The sequence below is a fragment of the Coptis chinensis genome, chromosome 3, assembly GCF_015680905.1.
Source record: "Coptis chinensis isolate HL-2020 chromosome 3, ASM1568090v1, whole genome shotgun sequence".
Classification (NCBI taxonomy): Eukaryota; Viridiplantae; Streptophyta; class Magnoliopsida; order Ranunculales; family Ranunculaceae; genus Coptis; species Coptis chinensis.
In genome coordinates, this window is record NC_141458.1 from 3,205,706 (window position 1) to 3,224,392 (window position 18,687).

At 40.8% G+C, this 18,687-nt stretch overlaps 2 protein-coding genes and 1 long non-coding RNA gene across 3 annotated transcripts; 1 reads left to right on the forward strand and 2 right to left on the reverse strand.

The window, feature by feature from the left end:
* Positions 1–6,383: 6,383 nt before the first annotated feature.
* On the reverse strand, positions 6,384–8,517 carry LOC147507292 (UDP-glycosyltransferase 76B1-like). The gene is made up of 2 exons (XM_086600005.1): positions 7,789–8,517; positions 6,384–7,526 (listed from the first exon to the last, which is right to left on the reverse strand). Exons 1-2 carry the CDS (start codon positions 8,279–8,281, stop codon positions 6,574–6,576), a joined length of 1,446 nt encoding a protein of 481 aa, XP_086456131.1. The 5' UTR covers positions 8,282–8,517; the 3' UTR covers positions 6,384–6,573.
* LOC147507293 (uncharacterized) lies at positions 7,493–8,301 on the forward strand. Its single transcript, XR_015217614.1, has 2 exons — positions 7,493–7,632; positions 7,753–8,301. It is a non-coding gene; the product is annotated as an uncharacterized LOC147507293 (long non-coding RNA).
* A 2,690-nt stretch (positions 8,518–11,207) lies between the features above and the next one.
* On the reverse strand, positions 11,208–13,029 carry LOC147507294 (UDP-glycosyltransferase 76B1-like). Its single transcript, XM_086600006.1, has 2 exons — positions 12,345–13,029; positions 11,208–12,257 (listed from the first exon to the last, which is right to left on the reverse strand). Exons 1-2 carry the CDS (start codon positions 12,835–12,837, stop codon positions 11,308–11,310), a joined length of 1,443 nt encoding a protein of 480 aa, XP_086456132.1. The 5' UTR covers positions 12,838–13,029; the 3' UTR covers positions 11,208–11,307.
* Between the last annotated feature and the right edge of the window lie 5,658 nt (positions 13,030–18,687).

Sequence of the window (18,687 nt, forward strand, 5' to 3'; positions counted from 1 at the left end):
GAGCCTATCAAATACCTCTTGTAAATGCTAAAGGTGGTCGGGTGTTTCTTTGGATTTGACCACCATGTCATCGATGTAAACTTCCATGATATGCCCAATCAGATCGGCAAACGTTGTATTCATCATCCTCTAATAGGTGGCGCCTACATTTTTCAGACCAAATGGCATGACTCTAAAGCAATACATGCCATGGTCCGTTACGAACGCCGTGTGCTCCTGGTCCTCCTCAAGCAGAGGTATCTGGTTATAACCAGAGGAAGCGTCCATGAACGATGACGACGCCAAAACCCAAGGTCACATCGACTAGATCCGAGATCGCGAGGTAATGGGTATGGATGCACCGGCAAGCTTTGTTTAGGTTGGTGAAGTCAATGCAAACCCCGAAGCTTCCCATTTTTCTTTGAACCGCGACGATATTGGATACCCAAGTCGGTATTCGACGGCCTTAATGAACCCCGCTTCCAAGCGGTTTACCAATCTCATCATTGACCTTTAGTTTTCGCCGGGAGCTATCCGCTTTGGTCTTTGTCGAACCGGTTTGAATCTCGGTCAATATCGAGCTTCGTGGGCGTTTACATTTGTGTCAACTCCGGGCATTTGGTTGATATCCTAAGCAAATATTTCTTGATAATCCCATAACAATTGAATTAGAGCTTTTTTCAGTTGGGGGTAAGCCGCAGCGATGAAAGTAGTTTCAGGGCTCGCGCCCCTATCCGAACTTCCTCCAACCGATCGATCGAGGGACCCTTTTTGAGCATCGGGCTTCTCATACCCGATAAGCCCAACGTTTCAGAATTGCTATTTGGCATGATCAACCGGAGAATCGTGTTGCCCCGACTTCGGTTTCCTTGTATCTTCTAGTGCCAAATCATGACACCGATGTGACATCATCCGTCATCGCGGATCTTACATACTCCTGTAAAGGGGGAATTTCAATGCACGGTGGAAGGTGGATACAACAAACTTGATTTGCATGGATCCAATCCCTACCAAAAATTGCATTGTAACAAGAACCACAATCTATCAAAAGAAATTTATCCCGGCGTGATTGATGCCCAATCGCGGATGGGGAGATGAACCTTTCCAATGGCATGGGCTGGTTCGCCGTTGAATCCAATGATTGGGTTACGGTCTTCTATGATCAAGTCCTCCTAAAGTTTCATTCGAGTAAGCCCCGGTGAATAACACGCTTAGCCGAAGCTTCACGGTAATCGATAAGAATCTTCGCGACCCTAAAGATTCCTATCCATGCAAAGAATGACAACAAATTGTCATTGTGAGGTAATACACCCCTTTTGTCATTCTCGAACTTCAACTCGTGACCTTCATAGGTTTCGTGATTGATACCTTGGTCAAAATTGAAACCGGCTGACCGGGTAATGATCTTGTATATGACGAAGTTTCAAAGCGTGATTCTATCTTGCGACGACGACGGAGACGCTATCGACACGCGTGGCATACATCGATAACGCGTTGTTCAAATTGTTGTTGATATGGGTCTGACCGAGGTTTGTTTTGAACAAACTCAGTAAGCTGTCCCTCGTCAACGAGGCGTTGAACTTCTTTCTTCAAAGCTCTGCAGTGATCTGTTTCATGCCCAATATCATCGTGATATTTGCATTTTCGATTTTTATCCCGCCTACCTGTAGGATCTTCTGGTAGCGGCCGAGCTGGCAGTAACATTTTTTTAGTTATGATTTTTTTCGTATAGGTCTGCAAGGCCAATAGTTAAAGGGGTGAATACCTTTTCCTCTATATTTGGGGCCTTCGTATTATTCTGAGTACTCCTCTTGTTACCTTGACTGGCAATCTTATCATTTGTGGAGTGCTTGGAAGCGGGATCTGCGCCATCCTTTCTCTGTCAAGACTTTTGATCATCTTCCACTCGAACGTACCCTTCCACTCGGGCGAATAAATCAAAAAGGGTGGTAGGCGGCTTTCGAGTGAGAGAGTTGTAAAGTCCATCTCTGTCGAAATGCAACGCTTTGATGGAATGCTTGTATTGCGAAAAAGCATCACTCATATCTTGAACTTCGGGTGAAGCTTCCCGAACCGTCGTACCAAAACTCTTAATTGTTTACCTTTCTCCATAGCGATTGAACAAGGTTGAACTCTTCTTCGCGATGTTGTAATCGAAAACGTTCAACGAACATATCGCTGAGCTTGGTGAATGAATCAATTGAACGCAGAGGCAACTTGTTGAACCAGGATAGTGTGTATCCTTTCAACGTCGCTGGAAAAATACGACACATTAATGACTCATGAAATTCCCATAAGGTCATAGCCGCTTGGTAGCTCATGACGTGCTCGTTCGGACAGCCATCCACGTCATCGTAAGTCGGAAGAGGGGGCTGTTTGAATGCCTCAGGATGAGCACAGTCCCGAATGTCATTGACAAAGGGTGAAAATTTCGGACCTCGCACAACCCTTTCCAAGAGTGGATCATCTCGGATGGTTTCCCTGGTCACGGCTTGGTTAATCAATTCCTTAACCCTTTGTTCATTCATATTCTCACAGCTGTCCTCATCTTGATTCTCTTCTCTCCAGATCCGTTCATCACGGGCTAAGATTCGATGGGGATTCGGTCGCTTACCGACGCGTCGATTCTACCCGCTACGCACCGCCACTCTGTTAGCGGTGCAGCGGACTCTCATCCCGATTTGTGTGTTGGGATTCATATCTTGATCCCATTACACATCCCACGGATGTTTGGCGTTTCGAAACCGGAACTCAATGCATTTGATGGCGTTCCAGTTATTTGTGGATCGGTGTATCGAGGATTTGTGCCCAACCGATCCCAGACATTGTTTAACTGTGAATGAGTGGGGACAGACACGATAGGGTGGATAGTCCGACTTTGGCTTGGATCTCTAGCTTGACCATTATTGTGAATAAGCTTTTGGCCATTATTAGGATCTTCGCGATCGGTTCGGCTCGTTGCCTTTGCCTACGTGCGCATAAAGGGGACTCGACCGATTGGTGCTCTGCGCAGGTCTCTCGGCCGTTTGCCTAGTTGATTTCTCAAATTTTCGCTTTTCCGCAACTACTCTTGTCAAAAGAGAGATTAAGCTGAATCCGATTGGTATTGCAAGTTCCGGATGGAGGTGCGTGGGCTAGCATGTCGGCCTCCCCGCCCTTTATGACGCCGCGCGGAGCATCACGGGTGGGTTCAGCAGGACCATCCCCTCGACGCGTGGATTCTCGGCAGCTCTCGTGCTCCCGCGCGACAAAGATGCGGCGGGACACGGGGATTAGATTCCCGAGTCCCTAATGGCTCCGAGTGTGTGGAACTACTTGACTGCATACCGTTTCCTCCGTTCTCGAGAAAAGATCTATGACGGCTCGACCGCCCCACCTCCGTAGTGGTGCGTGGAATAGTCTCCATGTTTTGCAGAGTTGCTATATGCCGATTGGCAACTTCTGCATCATTCATCGCAGTTTGTTCAGCCATGGTAACAAGGACGACCGAAAGAATAAGGTCGAGGATATCACGCTCGGAAAACCACGTAGTCGTGGGTTCGGTCCCCACAGACGGCGCCAAAGAATGTCGAGGCAAAACGTTAACCCAACACTCCCGATGTGATGGTGCTTCCGAAGGCTCGAAAGATATGGGGGATTGCGATTTTTGAGGAAGTGAGATCACACGTTAACGCTCGCCTACATTATCCAATGAAGAATCCGGGATCAAGTCTCTTAAAAAACGTAGTTCGGAGGATCACGAGAAGCCTCCATATATATAGCAATCTCCGCCTTGGCGCCAAGAAAGTGATTCTCTGAGATTGCATTCTTTCATGAATCCTATCATGACTCTATCTAAAATAGGATCATTCTCTAAGATTCCATTCTATCCTTGTGCAAGATCTTATCGGATTGCATTAGGATCTTATCGCGATCGATCGAAATGATCCGGACGGATTGGGTCCACGAACTCGGGCCACCTGGATGGGCCCTAAACCCGTTGTGAACTCTAACGGATTAGAGGACCGGATTATCCAAAGTGTTTACCCCCAAACTGGTCCGCCGTTGGTCTTACACCCGGTTCATAGTCCGAGTATACTTTGGACCGAAAATATGACGTAGGGTACACACAGGCATAACATATAATGTCAATGTTTCTTATTGTAGTAATCGGAAATCTCTAAAATATCAACATTGTCGTGAATTTTTTTTTAAAATCTCCTATATGCCTTCATTGAGACTATAGAAGTTCCTATGAATTTGGTTGTTGTCCTTGTTACGAAGTTCACACTCCACTCCACCCAGCCCACAACATTGTCGAAAAATAATCAATAGCTTCAGAAACCGATGTCTCTGAATTAGCCAACACACCACTCATAGAATTGCTAGAAATTAGATCGTACTCTATTTTAAGAGAAAAATAGGAATTTGAGCCAGAAACATTGGAATCAAGACCCAATCTGAGCACTTTTGAATGCCTTGTGATCCTAGTTTAATACAGGACAACCTTGCACATGAACTTAACATGCTAAGTAACATAAACTTTGACGGAATTAAGTCATCACTCTTCCTCATACTACCAAAGTTTACCAATGCTCCCTCAAAGCATCCATTATGTTCAAGACCATATATCATTCCAGGAGATTAAATCTTTCGCACTCACTTCACTAGCTAAAAAACTGTTGAAAGCGTCCTCAATAGAACCACTTTTAGCATACATGTTAACAAGCCCATTTCTAATTGAAACCTTAACATCATTTAACCAATTTCTAACTACTGAATCTCCCTCCTTTTTTCTGAATCATAATTTAAAAGAACCACATAAGAATCATAATGTATCCTAACCAAGTCTCTTGTCTCTCGACAAATTTCAAATTTATGTTGCGTCTACTCATCCGTTTATTGAGCTCCCAACTCTCTAAAAATAATATTTGCCGTGTTAAACAACTCAAACCTGGCAAATGCATTAACCAATGCACCAACAACATATAAGTCACTTAACTAATACCTCATAAAAAACCTGGCCAGCAAATTCCCACTAGAATAAATCGTTGTTACTAAACCACCAAAAGTTGACTCAAAAGCAGAACTAACATTGCCTCGTTGAGAATAAACAGAAATCATCAAATCTCAAGATATTCTAACCTATATCTCAGCCAAAACCTGGCGAGCAAATTCAGTAGATTCCACATAACACATTATCCCCCCCCCCCCCCCCCAAAGAACGTTCACTCCACTAACTAGATTAAACAAATTTTGTTAAGCTGATACTATCCACGCATTAGTTGAAATATAAATTATTGATTACACCATCTTGACTTCTTGAGTTTGATTTTGTAGTAGGACATGTACGGTACCCTGAAATTGCTTTTGGAAATTTTATTTTTCGCACTCACAAGGATTTCAATCTTAGTCCTGAAATTGCTCACGAGATTTCGCTGAGTCTTTGCACAATGAGCGCTAGTGAGCAGTTTGCTACATTGCACTATTGCAGCATTGCTATCCATGATATTTCAGTAGCTACTTGCCTGGTCCATTTGATTCCGTGGCATCCCACTGTTCAGTTCCGTGGGGCATGTCTTTTCTTTGAGGACTGAATGAAATCAAATCAAATCATTGTGAGACCCAAGTTTCATCCTTCAGCGAAACTTCATTTGTTTTTATGGCGCGGTATCGGCACCCCCATAAACCGGAATAACACTCCTTTGATAAAAAAAAGTAAAACAATAATAGTTATTTTTTATGTCTTTTTACACTTTATATGTATATAATTCTATGGCACGCAGTTGCCGTGAGATCTCATATCCCATGACAGGCAGTTGCTGCGAGATCGCACAATCCACGGCAAGCGTTGCCGCGAGATCCTATGGGAAGCAGTTGCGGCGACATATTTTTTTTTTATGTTTTTTGTTTTTTTTTTTCACTTCAAATTTTGCGTATTGAACACACACGACATATAGATAGCTAATTTTTTTCTTTAAAATTTCTTTATACACTCTAAGAACAATACCAAAATCATGACAAAAAAAATATACAATCGAGCCATAATTTTACTATCTACAAGAAATATTTTTTCATATGTTATAAGAAAATTTTGTAATCAAATTAATGAAGAATTTTTTTGATAATTAACACAAACAAAGACTCCATTTTTAGTAAACAAAATCATCTCGCGACAACTAACTTTTTTTACGGTGGCTATTAATTTTTTTTTTAAAAAAAAAAGGACCTACGACAACCACCTTCCGTAGGATATGAGATTTTGCGGCAGCTGTTTGTTGAGAATTGTGCGATCCTGCGGCAGCTATTTGTTGTGAATTGTGCGATCTTACAGCACCTGTTTGTTGTGAATTGTGCGATCCCGCGACAGCTATTTGCCGTTAGTGTTTTTTGTGCATTTAATGGAGGGTATTAATACTGTTGAATTGGTCAAAGTGGTACTAGTCCCATTTACGGGGGTGCCAATACCGCGGCCTTTTTTTTTATCAGAAGTCCAGGCCTTTAATCAGTTTCTAACATACAGTACAAATATTTTTTCTCTAGCAAGAAAATCAAAATATCGAGGATTTTAGCTTAATCTTCATGCAGATAATAAAGGAGTACATAAGCATATAGCTAATTAGCTATCTTGAGGTCACTATTGCGTGAGAAGATGTAGTCTATCAAGTTCTGCAGTGACTGGAAAGAAGAACCCCCTTCTCTTTGACAAAGCTCTGCCATCTCCTTGAGATCCTTGGCCCTCACCATCAGTTCTTCCCTCTCTTTGTTATTCTCTTGGATCATTAACCTTCTTAAAGATCTCTCTATCTCCTCACGCTCCAATCCATTTTCCAGCTGTAATCCCACCCTCCACACCTTACTCACAAACCTGGCGTTCACCTTTTGATCACCAAAACAAGGCCAACATAGCATTGGAACACCTTCACATATACTCTCCAATGTCGAATTCCAACCGCTATGTGTCCAAAACCCTCCTATGGACGGATGGGCTAGTACTTCCTCTTGAGGTGCCCACTTCACAATGCAACCTCTTCCACTCATAAATATTTCATTGAATTTTTGTGGAAGGAGTTCAGTGAGCTTGTCATCTTCGTTTTTGTCCTTGTCGTCGTCTGACCTGCAGCTACCGACGACCGATCCTGGTCGTATCACCCACAAGAAGGATTGTTCGCTATTGGCAAGTCCCATAGCTATCTCCACCAATTGAGCTTCACTAATAGTGGCTGCACTACCGAAGCTAATATAGACGACAGATGAAGGAGGTTGTTTATTGAGCCAAGAAATGCAACTCTGGTCTTGTGTCAATAAGCTACTAGAAGAAGCTGGACCGAATTTTTGGAACGGGCCGATTGGGAAAATTGGCACTGCGAATTCTTGACTAAGTAATTGGAAAGCCGATTGGTCTAGAGACTCAAAGGAGTTCACAATCAATCCAGCTGAAGCTTTTGTTTGTTTAACCATGTCAGCAACCAACTGATAAAATGCCTCCAAGTTGTGAGTTTTGACCACTGGGAGGTCTTTGACTTTGAGGGGTGGAAGTTCCCGTACTGGTGCCTCCAGTTCAGATTCTAGTCACAGTAAAATAAACAAAGCTAGACGTGTTTTTACATGTGAAATATGATAATCCATTAAGAACAAGAGGAGGAGAACTACATAGTACTTGGAACTAACACGGTAATTTTTATTTATTTTTTAATTTTTTGATAGAGTATGCTATGTTGATCAATGATTTAGCAAAAAATATTAGATGAATATAATTATATAAGAGTGCTTTCATCAACTATCACACAACAGGGTTCATGTTGTTGGGCAGAAAAGGGAGGGACTGACCTGTAATGGGAAAATAACCTTTTTCGCGAAGAACAGGGAAGGCAGCAAAAACAACATAGCTCATGGGACTACTAGTCCTTAAGCCAATGCATGGGAGCTGAAGACTATCAGCAACAGGTTGAGTGAAATGCATGCTGGAATCAGAAATGATGCAAGCAACAGGTGGTTCATGTTGTTGGGATAAAATCTTGTTAACTAAGCAATCTCTGAAAGGGTTAACACAGCTAAGGTTAAGAAGAGTGGCGAAAGCTATAAGATCTTCGGTGGAGGACTTCCTTTGAGACTGAGACAAACCATCTGAAATGGGCAAGAAGGTGAAGTTTGGGTAGTTAGAAGGGTTGGGAGAGTTGAAGTGAATATGAATTATGATTATTGATAAAGCCCCCTTAGAGTGGGAGTGAAGGATAGTAGCTAGTTGAAGCATAGGGTTTATGTGGCCTTGTAATGGGCTGGGGAATAGTACCAAGCGACGACGATGCTGCTGCTCAGCCATTATATTGAATGAATGTGTATGAGCGTAATCGTTCTTGCTTGGTATTTATATAGGTTTGCTAAGAGAAGGATGCTGATCAGTTTAATAACTGCTCAACTATCAACAATGCCCCGCAATTCAAAGGAAGCATGGACGGAGTGTAGTTTTTTAACGGCCCAAGTGGGACCGACAGACGAACCACAACTACATCATGCATTACGTAATTCCAGCATTATTTAAGTTATGGTTTGTGTTCGTCTTAATGTGAGCCTGTGAGTTCAATGCATAATGAACATATGGAAGCTAAAGTCTCGAGATGTCTCTGTTCTAGGAGATAGTGCGGTCGCCATTGGTGTCTGAGATGACAGCCTCTGATTAAACAAATTTTGTTAAGCCGCCATCAGGGCCGGCTCTGGGCTATGTTGTCGAAGCCCTTACACAGGGCCCCGATATATACCAAATCTAAAGGCCCCATTAAGCTCTAAAAGATTGTTAAAAGCCTAAACAAAAACCCATTCTCATATAAAGAAAATGAAACGAAGGCCCCATTTTGTGGACCTTGCATTTGGCCCTTTGAAACTCAGGGCTGCCCTGGCTGCCATCAACACATTAGTTGAAATATAAATGAGTGCATGACTTTGATTTTGTTGTAGGACATACAACCTGAAATTGCTTTTGGAAATTTTATTTATTTTTCGCACTCACAAGGATTCCATTCATCGTCCTGAAATTGCTCACCAAGATTTCGCCCAGTCTTTGCACAATGAGTGCTAGTGAACAGTTTGGTGTTTGCTATTCCAAGCCCTGATATTTCACTACTTGCCTAGTGTTTTTGATTGAGATATGTAATTCCGTGGCATCCCACTGTTCAGTACCGTGGGGCATGTAACCCCGTGTCCCCATTGAGGACTGAACGAAACCAAGTAACTGAGAAAGGAATAGCAGAGCATGTGTGAGACACTGAGACCACTAAGTTTCAGCCTGTAGCGGAACTTACCACTTTTTATGATTAGGGATTCAGGGGCCCTATTATCAGTTTCTAACATATTGGCTGATACAACTCAAGAATAGCAATAACCAGGTACTATTTGGTTTTGAGCTGTTGTAAGTTGTAACATACAATTATCAAGAATTTAAATTTAAATAAAATATTTTACAATTGTAAGATGAATAGCAAGAACCAAGTAGTACAGAGTAAAGACTTCAAAATCAAGAAAATACTTCCAGTCTTCAACAACATAGGACATTCTATTTCAGGTAGATAATCAAGATTCATAACAGACCAAAAGTTTCAACAATCCAAGCTAAAGAATAAAAAAAAGGGGTATTTAGCTTTTGGTCCACATTATAAATGGGTAATATGCACTTGGTCACCAATTGTTCGTTTATTAGCTATTGGGCCAAAATTGACGGTTGACTGCGTTGACTGTGACTGAACTGTTAGTCTGAAAAACTGATTTTTTGTAATGCCTAAAACACCCCTCGCACGTGTCTATGATGTGAAATTTGAAATCAAACAAAAAAACGGTAAAATTAATATAGCCCCAATCAATATAGCCGTTAGAACTTAGAAGCTGTCTTCTTCCACTCCCTATAATTTTCATAGTCTCCCTAACAGCTTTCACCTACAATTACACCAAAATTCAACAAATTCATCAGCTAAAATTTCAAAAAAAACCAAAAAAAAAATCTTATTTTTCCACAGATTCATAATTACCTTATCAAATCTCCTTGATTCAAAACTCAATAGACACGACGACTTAAACTCCGAAACTAGATCTCTCTCAACAACAGCCACTCTCTCTAGTGCCTCGGCCGCCGTCTTCCTAGATGCCCAATCATCACTGCCCAAAAACTCAACCAAACAAGGAATCAAATTCCCCAACAAACTCCAACTCAAAACTCCTCCCTTCCCAACAACACTTCCAACCAAAGTCAACAAACCAGCCTTCCCTTTAAAACTCTCATTCCTTAACAACTTCATCAACTTCATCACACATCTCTCCAACCAACAACACCCGGATCACTACAACTATCAATAGCTTTAGCAAGACATAAAAACGAAACATCTGTGAATGCACTTCTTGTTCAACCGATATCGCTTCCATCAACGGTTTCAAGAAAGCGTAAAACGGAACTTTCGAAATATGTAACACCATACTAGAAACCTGCATTGATCAATGCAGTCGAACCGATGAATCGAGAATCACGCAGCCTTTTTATTATATTACTAAGCATTTTAAGTGACAAATGGCGCTAAGTCATTCCCATGCGGTTCGGACATGAAACCAAGTAGGCGTGCACATTGTTTACGTCTTGGAGATTTCGAGATGGATCGGTGTAGTATATACTGATTAAGGTATATAGAATATGAGTCATGATGACTCAATGATTTAGCTATTGATTCAAGTTCAGTTATAGAATATGAGTCACGATCAGATAGTTTGTTTATACATGTTATAACTCTTTGTTTTAAATCACGAGTTTGATGAGTTGATCTAGACATTGATGAAGTGTGAAAATGTGTTAAGTTGGTTCTTAGTGTTTGAAAACAGGTTGTCTGAAATAGGTTTGCTACCCTTGCACACAAACAGGTTGTCTGAAAGAATGACGTAAGTGAAAGAAGTGAGTGTTTGTCTAAAAGAAGTGAGTGTTTTTGGGCGGTTAATTAGTGTTTTTTCCGCTAATAGTGAGAGATTAGGACGCGTGTCACAAATAAACGGTTAGGATAAAACGTTATGGTGGTTGTTGATTTGAAAATAACTTTGATCTTAGCCGTTTATTTCAATCACGTGCAATACACGTGGAAGGGTAAATGTGCCATTTTAGAAAATATGGATGGATCACCGTCAATTTTGGCCCAATAGCTAATAAACGAACAATTGGTGACCAACTGCATATTACCCATTTATAATGTGGCCCAAAAGCTAAATACCCCTAAAAAAAATGAATTCAACAAATATTTTCTCTTTAGCAAGAAAATCAAAAGATCAAGGAACTTTAGCTTAATTTTCATGCTGATAATAAAGAAGAATATAGGCATATAGCTAATTAGCTATCTTGAGGTCACTATTACGTGAGAAGATGTAGTCCATCAAGTTCTGTAGTGACTGGAAAGAAGACCCCCCTTCTTTTTGACAAAGCTCTGCCATCTCCTTTAGATCCTTGACCCTCACCATCATTTCTTCCCTCTCTTTGTTATTCTCTTGGACCATTAACCTTTTTAAAGATCTCTCTATATCCCCACGCTGCAACCCATTTTCCAGCTGGTATCCCACCCTCCACACCTGACTCACAAATCTGGCGTTCACCATTTGATCACCAAAACAAGGCCAACATAGCATTGGAACCCCTTCACATATACCCTCCAGTGTCGAATTCCAACCGCAATGTGTCCAAAAGACTCCTATTGACGGATGGGCTAGTACTTCTTGTTGTGGAGCCCATTTCACAATGCAACCTCTTCCCCTCATAATCATCTCATTTAACTTCTGTGGAAGAAGTTTAGTCAAGTAGCTTTCTTCATTTTTGTCTTTGTCGTCGTCTGACTTGTCAATGATGAATCCTGATCGTAGTACCAACAAGAAGGATTGCTCGCTATTGACAAGTCCCATAGCTATCTCCACCAATTTGGCTTTACTAATAGAGGCTATGCTACCAAAGCTAACGTAGACGACAGAGGAAGGAGCTTGTTTGTTGAGCCAAGAAATGCAAGTCTGGTCTGGTGTCATTAAGCTACTACTAGAAGAAGCTGAGCTGAATTTATGGAACGGGCCGACTGCGAAGATCGGTACTGCAAATGTTTTATTGAGTAATTCTAAAGCCAATTTGTCAAGAGACTCAAAGGTGTTCACAATCAATCCAGATGAAGCTTTCGTTTGGTTAGTCATGTCCGCGGCCAACTGGAAAAATACCTCTGAGTTGTAACTTTTGATCACTGGAAGGTCTTTGAGTTTGAGGTGTGGAATCTCTGGTACTGGTGCCTCCAATTCAGATTCTAGTCACATTAAAATAAACAAATACATGTTTTAATATTGGAAACATATATGGTCCATATTGTTGAGCAGGAAAGGGAGAGACTAACCTCTAACGGGAACATAACCTTTTTGGCGAAGATCTGGAAAGGCAGCAAAACCAACAAAGCTCATGGGACTACTAGTCCTTAAGACAATCCTTGGAAGCTGAAGACTATCAGCAACGAGTTGAGTGAAATGCATGGTTGCATCAGATATGAGGCAAGCAACTGGTGGTTCATGTTTTTGGGACAAGATCTTGTTAACCAAGCAATCTCTAAAAGGCTCAACACATTTGCGGTTAAGAATAGTGAGAAAAGCACTAACATCTTTGGTGGAGGACTCTATTTCAGATTGTGACAAACCATCTGTAATGCTCAAGAAGTTGAAGTCTGGGTAGTTAGAAGGGTTGGGAGAGTTGAACTGAGCATGAACTATGGTTATTGATAAGGCTCCTTTAGAGTGGGAGTGAAGGATACTAACTAGTTGAAGCATGGGGTTTATGTGGCCTTGTAATGGGCAGGGGAATATCACCAATCGACGACGCTGCAGCTGCTGATCCATTTTACTGAATGCGAGTTGGTGTAATTGATTCTTGTACAGTATCTCCACTACTTATAACAGTATCTCTATCTCTACTACTTAATATCGGCTGTGTGTCGGTTCTATCGGTTTATAATTTTTTTGACACTTCACATGTTAAGTCATTTGAGCCCGTCAATCAAAACAAAAATCAATAAATATATCAAAATTTGTATGGTATTTGTTATTTACATACCCCTCATATTGTGTTGGGCAAACCCAAAAAAAAAACAATTATTACAAGTGTCATTGGTCCCAAAAAGTCTAAAAAAATAATTATTACAAGTGTGTCATTGGTTTTAAAATTGAATTCGAAAACTCCAAACTTAAACGATCCGGCTAGGTCGTTCATTGTACAAACCCGACGATATGGCCACACCGTTTGAACTAAGTCTCCAATGATATGACCACATTGTTTGGACTAAGTTCCAAACGATTTGATTTGTACACACGTTTGGGACTTAATCCCAAAACGATGTGCCTACTGTTTCCGGTCGAGAAATTTAGAAACAAAACTTTATATTTTTTGAAGTTCAAATCTTAAAAACGTGGCCATATCGTTTGAATTAAGTTTTCAACAATATAACTACACCGTTTGGACTTTGGGTCCCAAACGTTAAGGCGAAAAAATCGTTTGGATTAAGTCTAACGATATGGCCACACCGGTTTTGGTAAATCTTCAACGATATGACCACACCGTTTGGGATTTGAACTTTGAAAAATATAAAGTTTTGTTTTGACCTTCTTGACCGTGTAGACATTATTTGACTAAGTCCCAAACGGTGTATGGCCAAGTCGTTTGGGGACTTAAATCAAACGCGGTGTAACCCGTATCGTTAGAAACTTAAATGAATTGGTTGGTCCGTTTGGACTAAGTTCCAAATGACTTTGCCATATTGTTGGGTTTGCACAATGAAGTTTAAGCTTGGAGTTTTCGAATTCACTTTTTTAAAACCAATAACACACTTATAATAATGAGCAGTTCTTCGATACGCAGACTGTATGGTGCGCAAGCCTCATACGACCATAGATTCAGTACTTCTGCTGTCCTATACACCCCACCCCCTGGTATGAGTGGCTGTGATTTCACAGCGCACCATACGCCTTGCGCACAGAAGATTTAGCCTATAATAATTGGTTTTTTTTTTTGGGTTTTTTTGAGACCAATCACACGTTTGTAATAATTGTTTTTTTTAGGTCTACCCAACCCAACCCAATATGGGGTCTCTCACTAATAGGACTCATTTGTTTTTTATGTCCGTTTTGTCTTATATCAAATAAAGAGACTGTTATGAGAGAGAGACCTCACCTAAGACCCTACCTACGTGGCCTGCAGAGTGACCCACTAATATATGGAAAGGACATAGTGCAAACTTCAGTTACTTCAGCACTATGCACGTGTATTTGGCTAGTCTATTTATAAGGGTGTCGACTACACGCACTGCTCTATTAATTGGCAACCATGTAGTACATTAATAGATGGACGTAACCACGAGGTCGGATGGATCATGGATACTGAAGGAGTATAATGCTGAATGTTCTTATGGCCCAGCCCACACGGTACACCACATGACACAATCAAACACTTCCAAGATCGAAATCATTTATGTTTTCTCTTCTTTGTTAGTGCCTTGTGGTACCAAATACTCACCTTTTTAAACAATTGGTCTAGGCGACCGTGTGGTACCAACGTTGACTCACCACATGACACCAGATTAGTTCATTTAGTTGGCCTCAAATCCCTCAATAGGCCTATTAATCTTGGGTCAAACTGTTTTGAGAGATTTTGTTGTCTTCGACTCTTTTTCTTATCCGAAGTAGCTACTTGCAAGCCTCAACTGCAATACCACACATCATTACTGCCAAGTGGACAAGTGGTAGGTATCAATAATACACAATGATTGCAAGGTAGTAGCTGTCGTTTGGGATAGACCAGCTACTAACACCGGTAGGACAATCCGTAAAATGTTATTTGTAAGAGCATTTGCAATGCAGGTGATAGTTTTCCCCCCCTCTATCACCGCAACCTCATCACTTTTCACCCCCCTTTTCACTAACCCGGTAAAAAACAAGGTGAAGTTGTGCAATGCAGAGGTGATAAAAAATATTTCGGACGGGATGTTGGATTCCGTCTGGAGGTTTTGATCTGAGACGTAATGTAACATCCCCGGTATGATATTTTATAGCGAGGCGGGATGTAACATCCGTCGATGGCTCAATATCAACGGACGAGAATCGAGGCTCCATTTTCACTTCATTTCCAAAAAATTCGATTTTGTAGCCTCCATTAACAACCTTTTAACACAAATTTCCATTCATAATGACTTCTCCACCCCCCAACCCATCCCCACCAACCTCACCACATGAAGAGCATTCCCGATGGTTTGGAAATGTTAAAATTTCAAAAAAAAAAAAAAGGATCGTCGTCGAGAACGCGTAATGTGGGCGAGGAGGACGAAATTGAACTTGGGTTTAATTTTCCACCGCGTTGTGAAATCGAGGAACACCCACCATTAGCGTCAACATCGGTCCGACCGCGTAGCAAAATCGAGTGGCGAGTCTCAAAATAAGTTTTGATTTTTTTTATGTTAATTATTATTATTTATGTTAGTTTATATAAAGTTTGTTGTTGTGTAATTAGTTTGAATTTGTCGCATTGTTTTTAAAAAAAAAATAGTTGTAATTATATCGTATTGCGTGTTGGTTGAATGTAGGAAGTACACTTATGGAAAGTGCTTTGTGCACTTTCAAATGTTGTGTCGTGGTGGCGTTGTATGAAATAAAAAACGGATCCTAATTTTGTCATGGTTACCGACATTATATCCGCCACACCATTTGGGAACTTTTTGAATTCTAATTTGGGACAAAATGATCAGGCGTTATTGTTTGGGATAGTTGAGCGGTGGTGGCAAACTACCCACACATTCCATTTCCCATGAGGTGAGCTTGGGATTACCCCTCTTGATTTCACAATGCTCACGGGTATCCCAATTGGTTATGGAGATGTCGTTCCTTTTGATGAAACTTTAGAGGTTTTACTACGGCGATGAGTTTCTTTTTGAAGGTTTTGATTTGATTGAAGATGATGAGCAAGACGGGTTTTGAGATTATCGGTGAGCAGCGGTTTAAGGGGAGGAGCTATAAATATGAGTTGGTTTACTTGAGATATTTGAATAGACTCGAGGAGAAGCCGAAGACTATCATATTGGTGAGGAGTCGATCCATGAGTATGTCACGTGCCTTCCTCTTCTACTTTGTTGGTGCGGTATTATTTGGATATGTTGATAGTTATTTACGATCGGGTGGATGGCCGCCTCGACGGATGTAGAGGATGTGGGATTATGACCAATCAATCCATCTTGGCATACCTTTACCGGGCTAGACCTTGATTGAGATGAAAGCCGCTAAAGGCAATTTGTCGCGGCTTTGTTTGGATTATACCGTAAAGTCTTATTTATTAAGTTATTGTTTTATTTCATTTATTTATCTAATTATTATTGTTGACATGTTTATATATATATATTGATATTGTATTTTATCTATTGATGGCAGTATTGGTGGTACGAACATTTTCGTGTGATGCATCCTGTGTTGAAGAGGTTGGAAGAAGGTGAGACTCATGACCTGATTCCACGTATTCAAGCATGGGGGCTTCATTGTAGGCAGAGGGGGTATGGGGACCTATCGCATAATATTCATAACACTCGTCAGCAGATTGAGCTTTTATGAGCTACCCGAATTGAGTGGCAACCCTGGGTCGAGTCCTTCATCTTTCGGACCCTTTATCGCGGATATTCCGATGTTCCGAGAACACCGAAAATACCGTAGACTATCATATATGTGTCATAGAGCAAGGTTTCTTTCTCAGCGGTGAATGATACTTATAGGGTCAGTCATTGCATGGTACCTTGGGGACAGATGTTGGCGGCAAGTATCTGGAGAGATTGTTATACCTTACCCACCACCTATAGATATAACAGCCTCTGATATTCTTCCTGCTGTTCTTTCACACTATAGAGCAAACCCAAATGAGTGGCGGCCGACGCGACGCTTTCATTTTTACGACTATGACTTATATTGGAAGAGGGTTGGTCGAGGTCTCTTGCTAGGTGCGTTATACCGGGGCACCAATTTTGAAGGGGTTACTTCTGGAGCATTGAGGTCCGACATTCATTTCCCAAGAGGAGTGGAGTTGCCCGCGATCCGCGACCCGGGTGTTTCATGATATTCGGATGCATAAAAGAACTCCACGGATATTTGATGATGATGACCTTTGGCATTGGAGCATGATTACTTCTCGGGGCAAGATATGAGAATACCTATTCCACCCGAGAGATGCAGCGGATGGTAGCATATTTGTCGATCTGATTTTGACCGATTAGCCGAGGTTAGTATGATTTGAATTTATTCATGATTTGTTATTATTAGTATTCACTATAACCCCTAACATGCATTTGTTTTGTTAAACATGATGAAGTAAGGTCGAGCTCCTTAACTACAGCTCTCGGTTATGCCATCGTGAGTCCTTCATGGATGTAGTCCTCTCATCGCGAGTTTGAGTACTTACAAGAAGAGCGTGTCGAACTTTGCAGCTTGAGGACGTGTGCAAGAGTTGGAGAATCTTTGGAAGTGGAGTACCTCAAGCTCAAGCTCAACCGGAGGCTTAACAATGACGTAGGGGGAGAGCTCTTCGGCCGAGCCTTCGTAGGGGAGGAGGTCTCGAGAGATATTTTTGTAGTTTGTAATAACCGTGCGCCATTACTTGTCTTATGGCGTTTGGGATTGTTGTTTGTAATGAATTTTTTATTAGCGGTTTTTCTTTGATGAGTTTTGGATATGAATATGTCATTAAACAAAGGAGGTTATGTCCAATTTTTTTTTAGAAATTATAAGTTAGTTTTTACCGAGTTTACGTGTTAGACTTGGGTGTTGTTCATGATTGTTGTTTGTCTTATTTATTTTTCATTAGGGTTAGTTACTAGTTGCAATTATGTTTTTTTTAAAAAATATGTGATACCCCCATTTGAAACAAATGAGATTTCTTCATCCAAAAAAAAATCCATCAAAAAAACCGTTGGATCTTGCAATTGTTATCACTAATATTTTTGAAAACGGGGAGGAAGTCTAACTAACCCTATATATTATTTTCAAAGTATATTAGCAGGTTTTGGATATGAATATGTTAATAAAACAAATGAGGTTATGACAAAAAAAAAATTAAAAATTTATAAGTTCGTATGTTTCCAAAAAATTCACATTCGTTTCACTCATTTCCTGTCTTTGTTGAAACAGAAAATTTTGATGGAATATCACTCATTTTGCAGTGGTTTGGTTATGACAGGTTCTGATAGAATAGTGTATGGGGATACTGAGACGGAATGTAACATCCCGTCTGGTTTTTAAGTCCTCCTCACTGCATCTTTTACTATTCCAAACAATGGAATTATGGATGGGGATGGTGGCCCATTGGAATTATTGAGGGTACATTTGGATAGACATTTGGATACAATGTGTTGTCACTTGGAGAGTGAACAAAAATCATAAAATGTGTTGTCATAAAATGTGTTGTAAATTGGTAATTGGTAAGACCAAAAAATCGACCTATCACATGTGACCTTACCTTTCATATTTCGCTTTACTCTTCTTTCTTTTAGATCAAACAAACAAACAGCCATCTTCTTCCCCACAACCAAGCTAAAAATAGGAAAAATGTCTAGAGAAGAAAGAATTGCATATAACCAAAGGTTATGGGGAGGATCTAGTAGTAATAGTTCGCCTTTTGGTTTCATCGGTCGCCTTAGATCTTACTTCTACTTGCGAAGATGACTACAT

What these genes read in the sequence shown, in the direction of transcription:
- LOC147507294 (XM_086600006.1), bottom strand. Translation starts at nt 12,837, where the DNA reads ATGGATCAGCAGCTGCAGCGTCGTCGATTGGTGATATTCCCCTGCCCA. An exon ending in AGGTTATGTTCCCGTTAGAG is followed by an intron (nt 12,258 to 12,344) that starts GTTAGTCTCTCC and finishes TAATGTGACTAG; the next exon opens with AATCTGAATTGGAGGCACCA.
- LOC147507292 (XM_086600005.1), bottom strand. Translation starts at nt 8,281, where the DNA reads ATGGCTGAGCAGCAGCATCGTCGTCGCTTGGTACTATTCCCCAGCCCA. An exon ending in AGGTTATTTTCCCATTACAG is followed by an intron (nt 7,527 to 7,788) that starts GTCAGTCCCTCC and finishes TACTGTGACTAG; the next exon opens with AATCTGAACTGGAGGCACCA.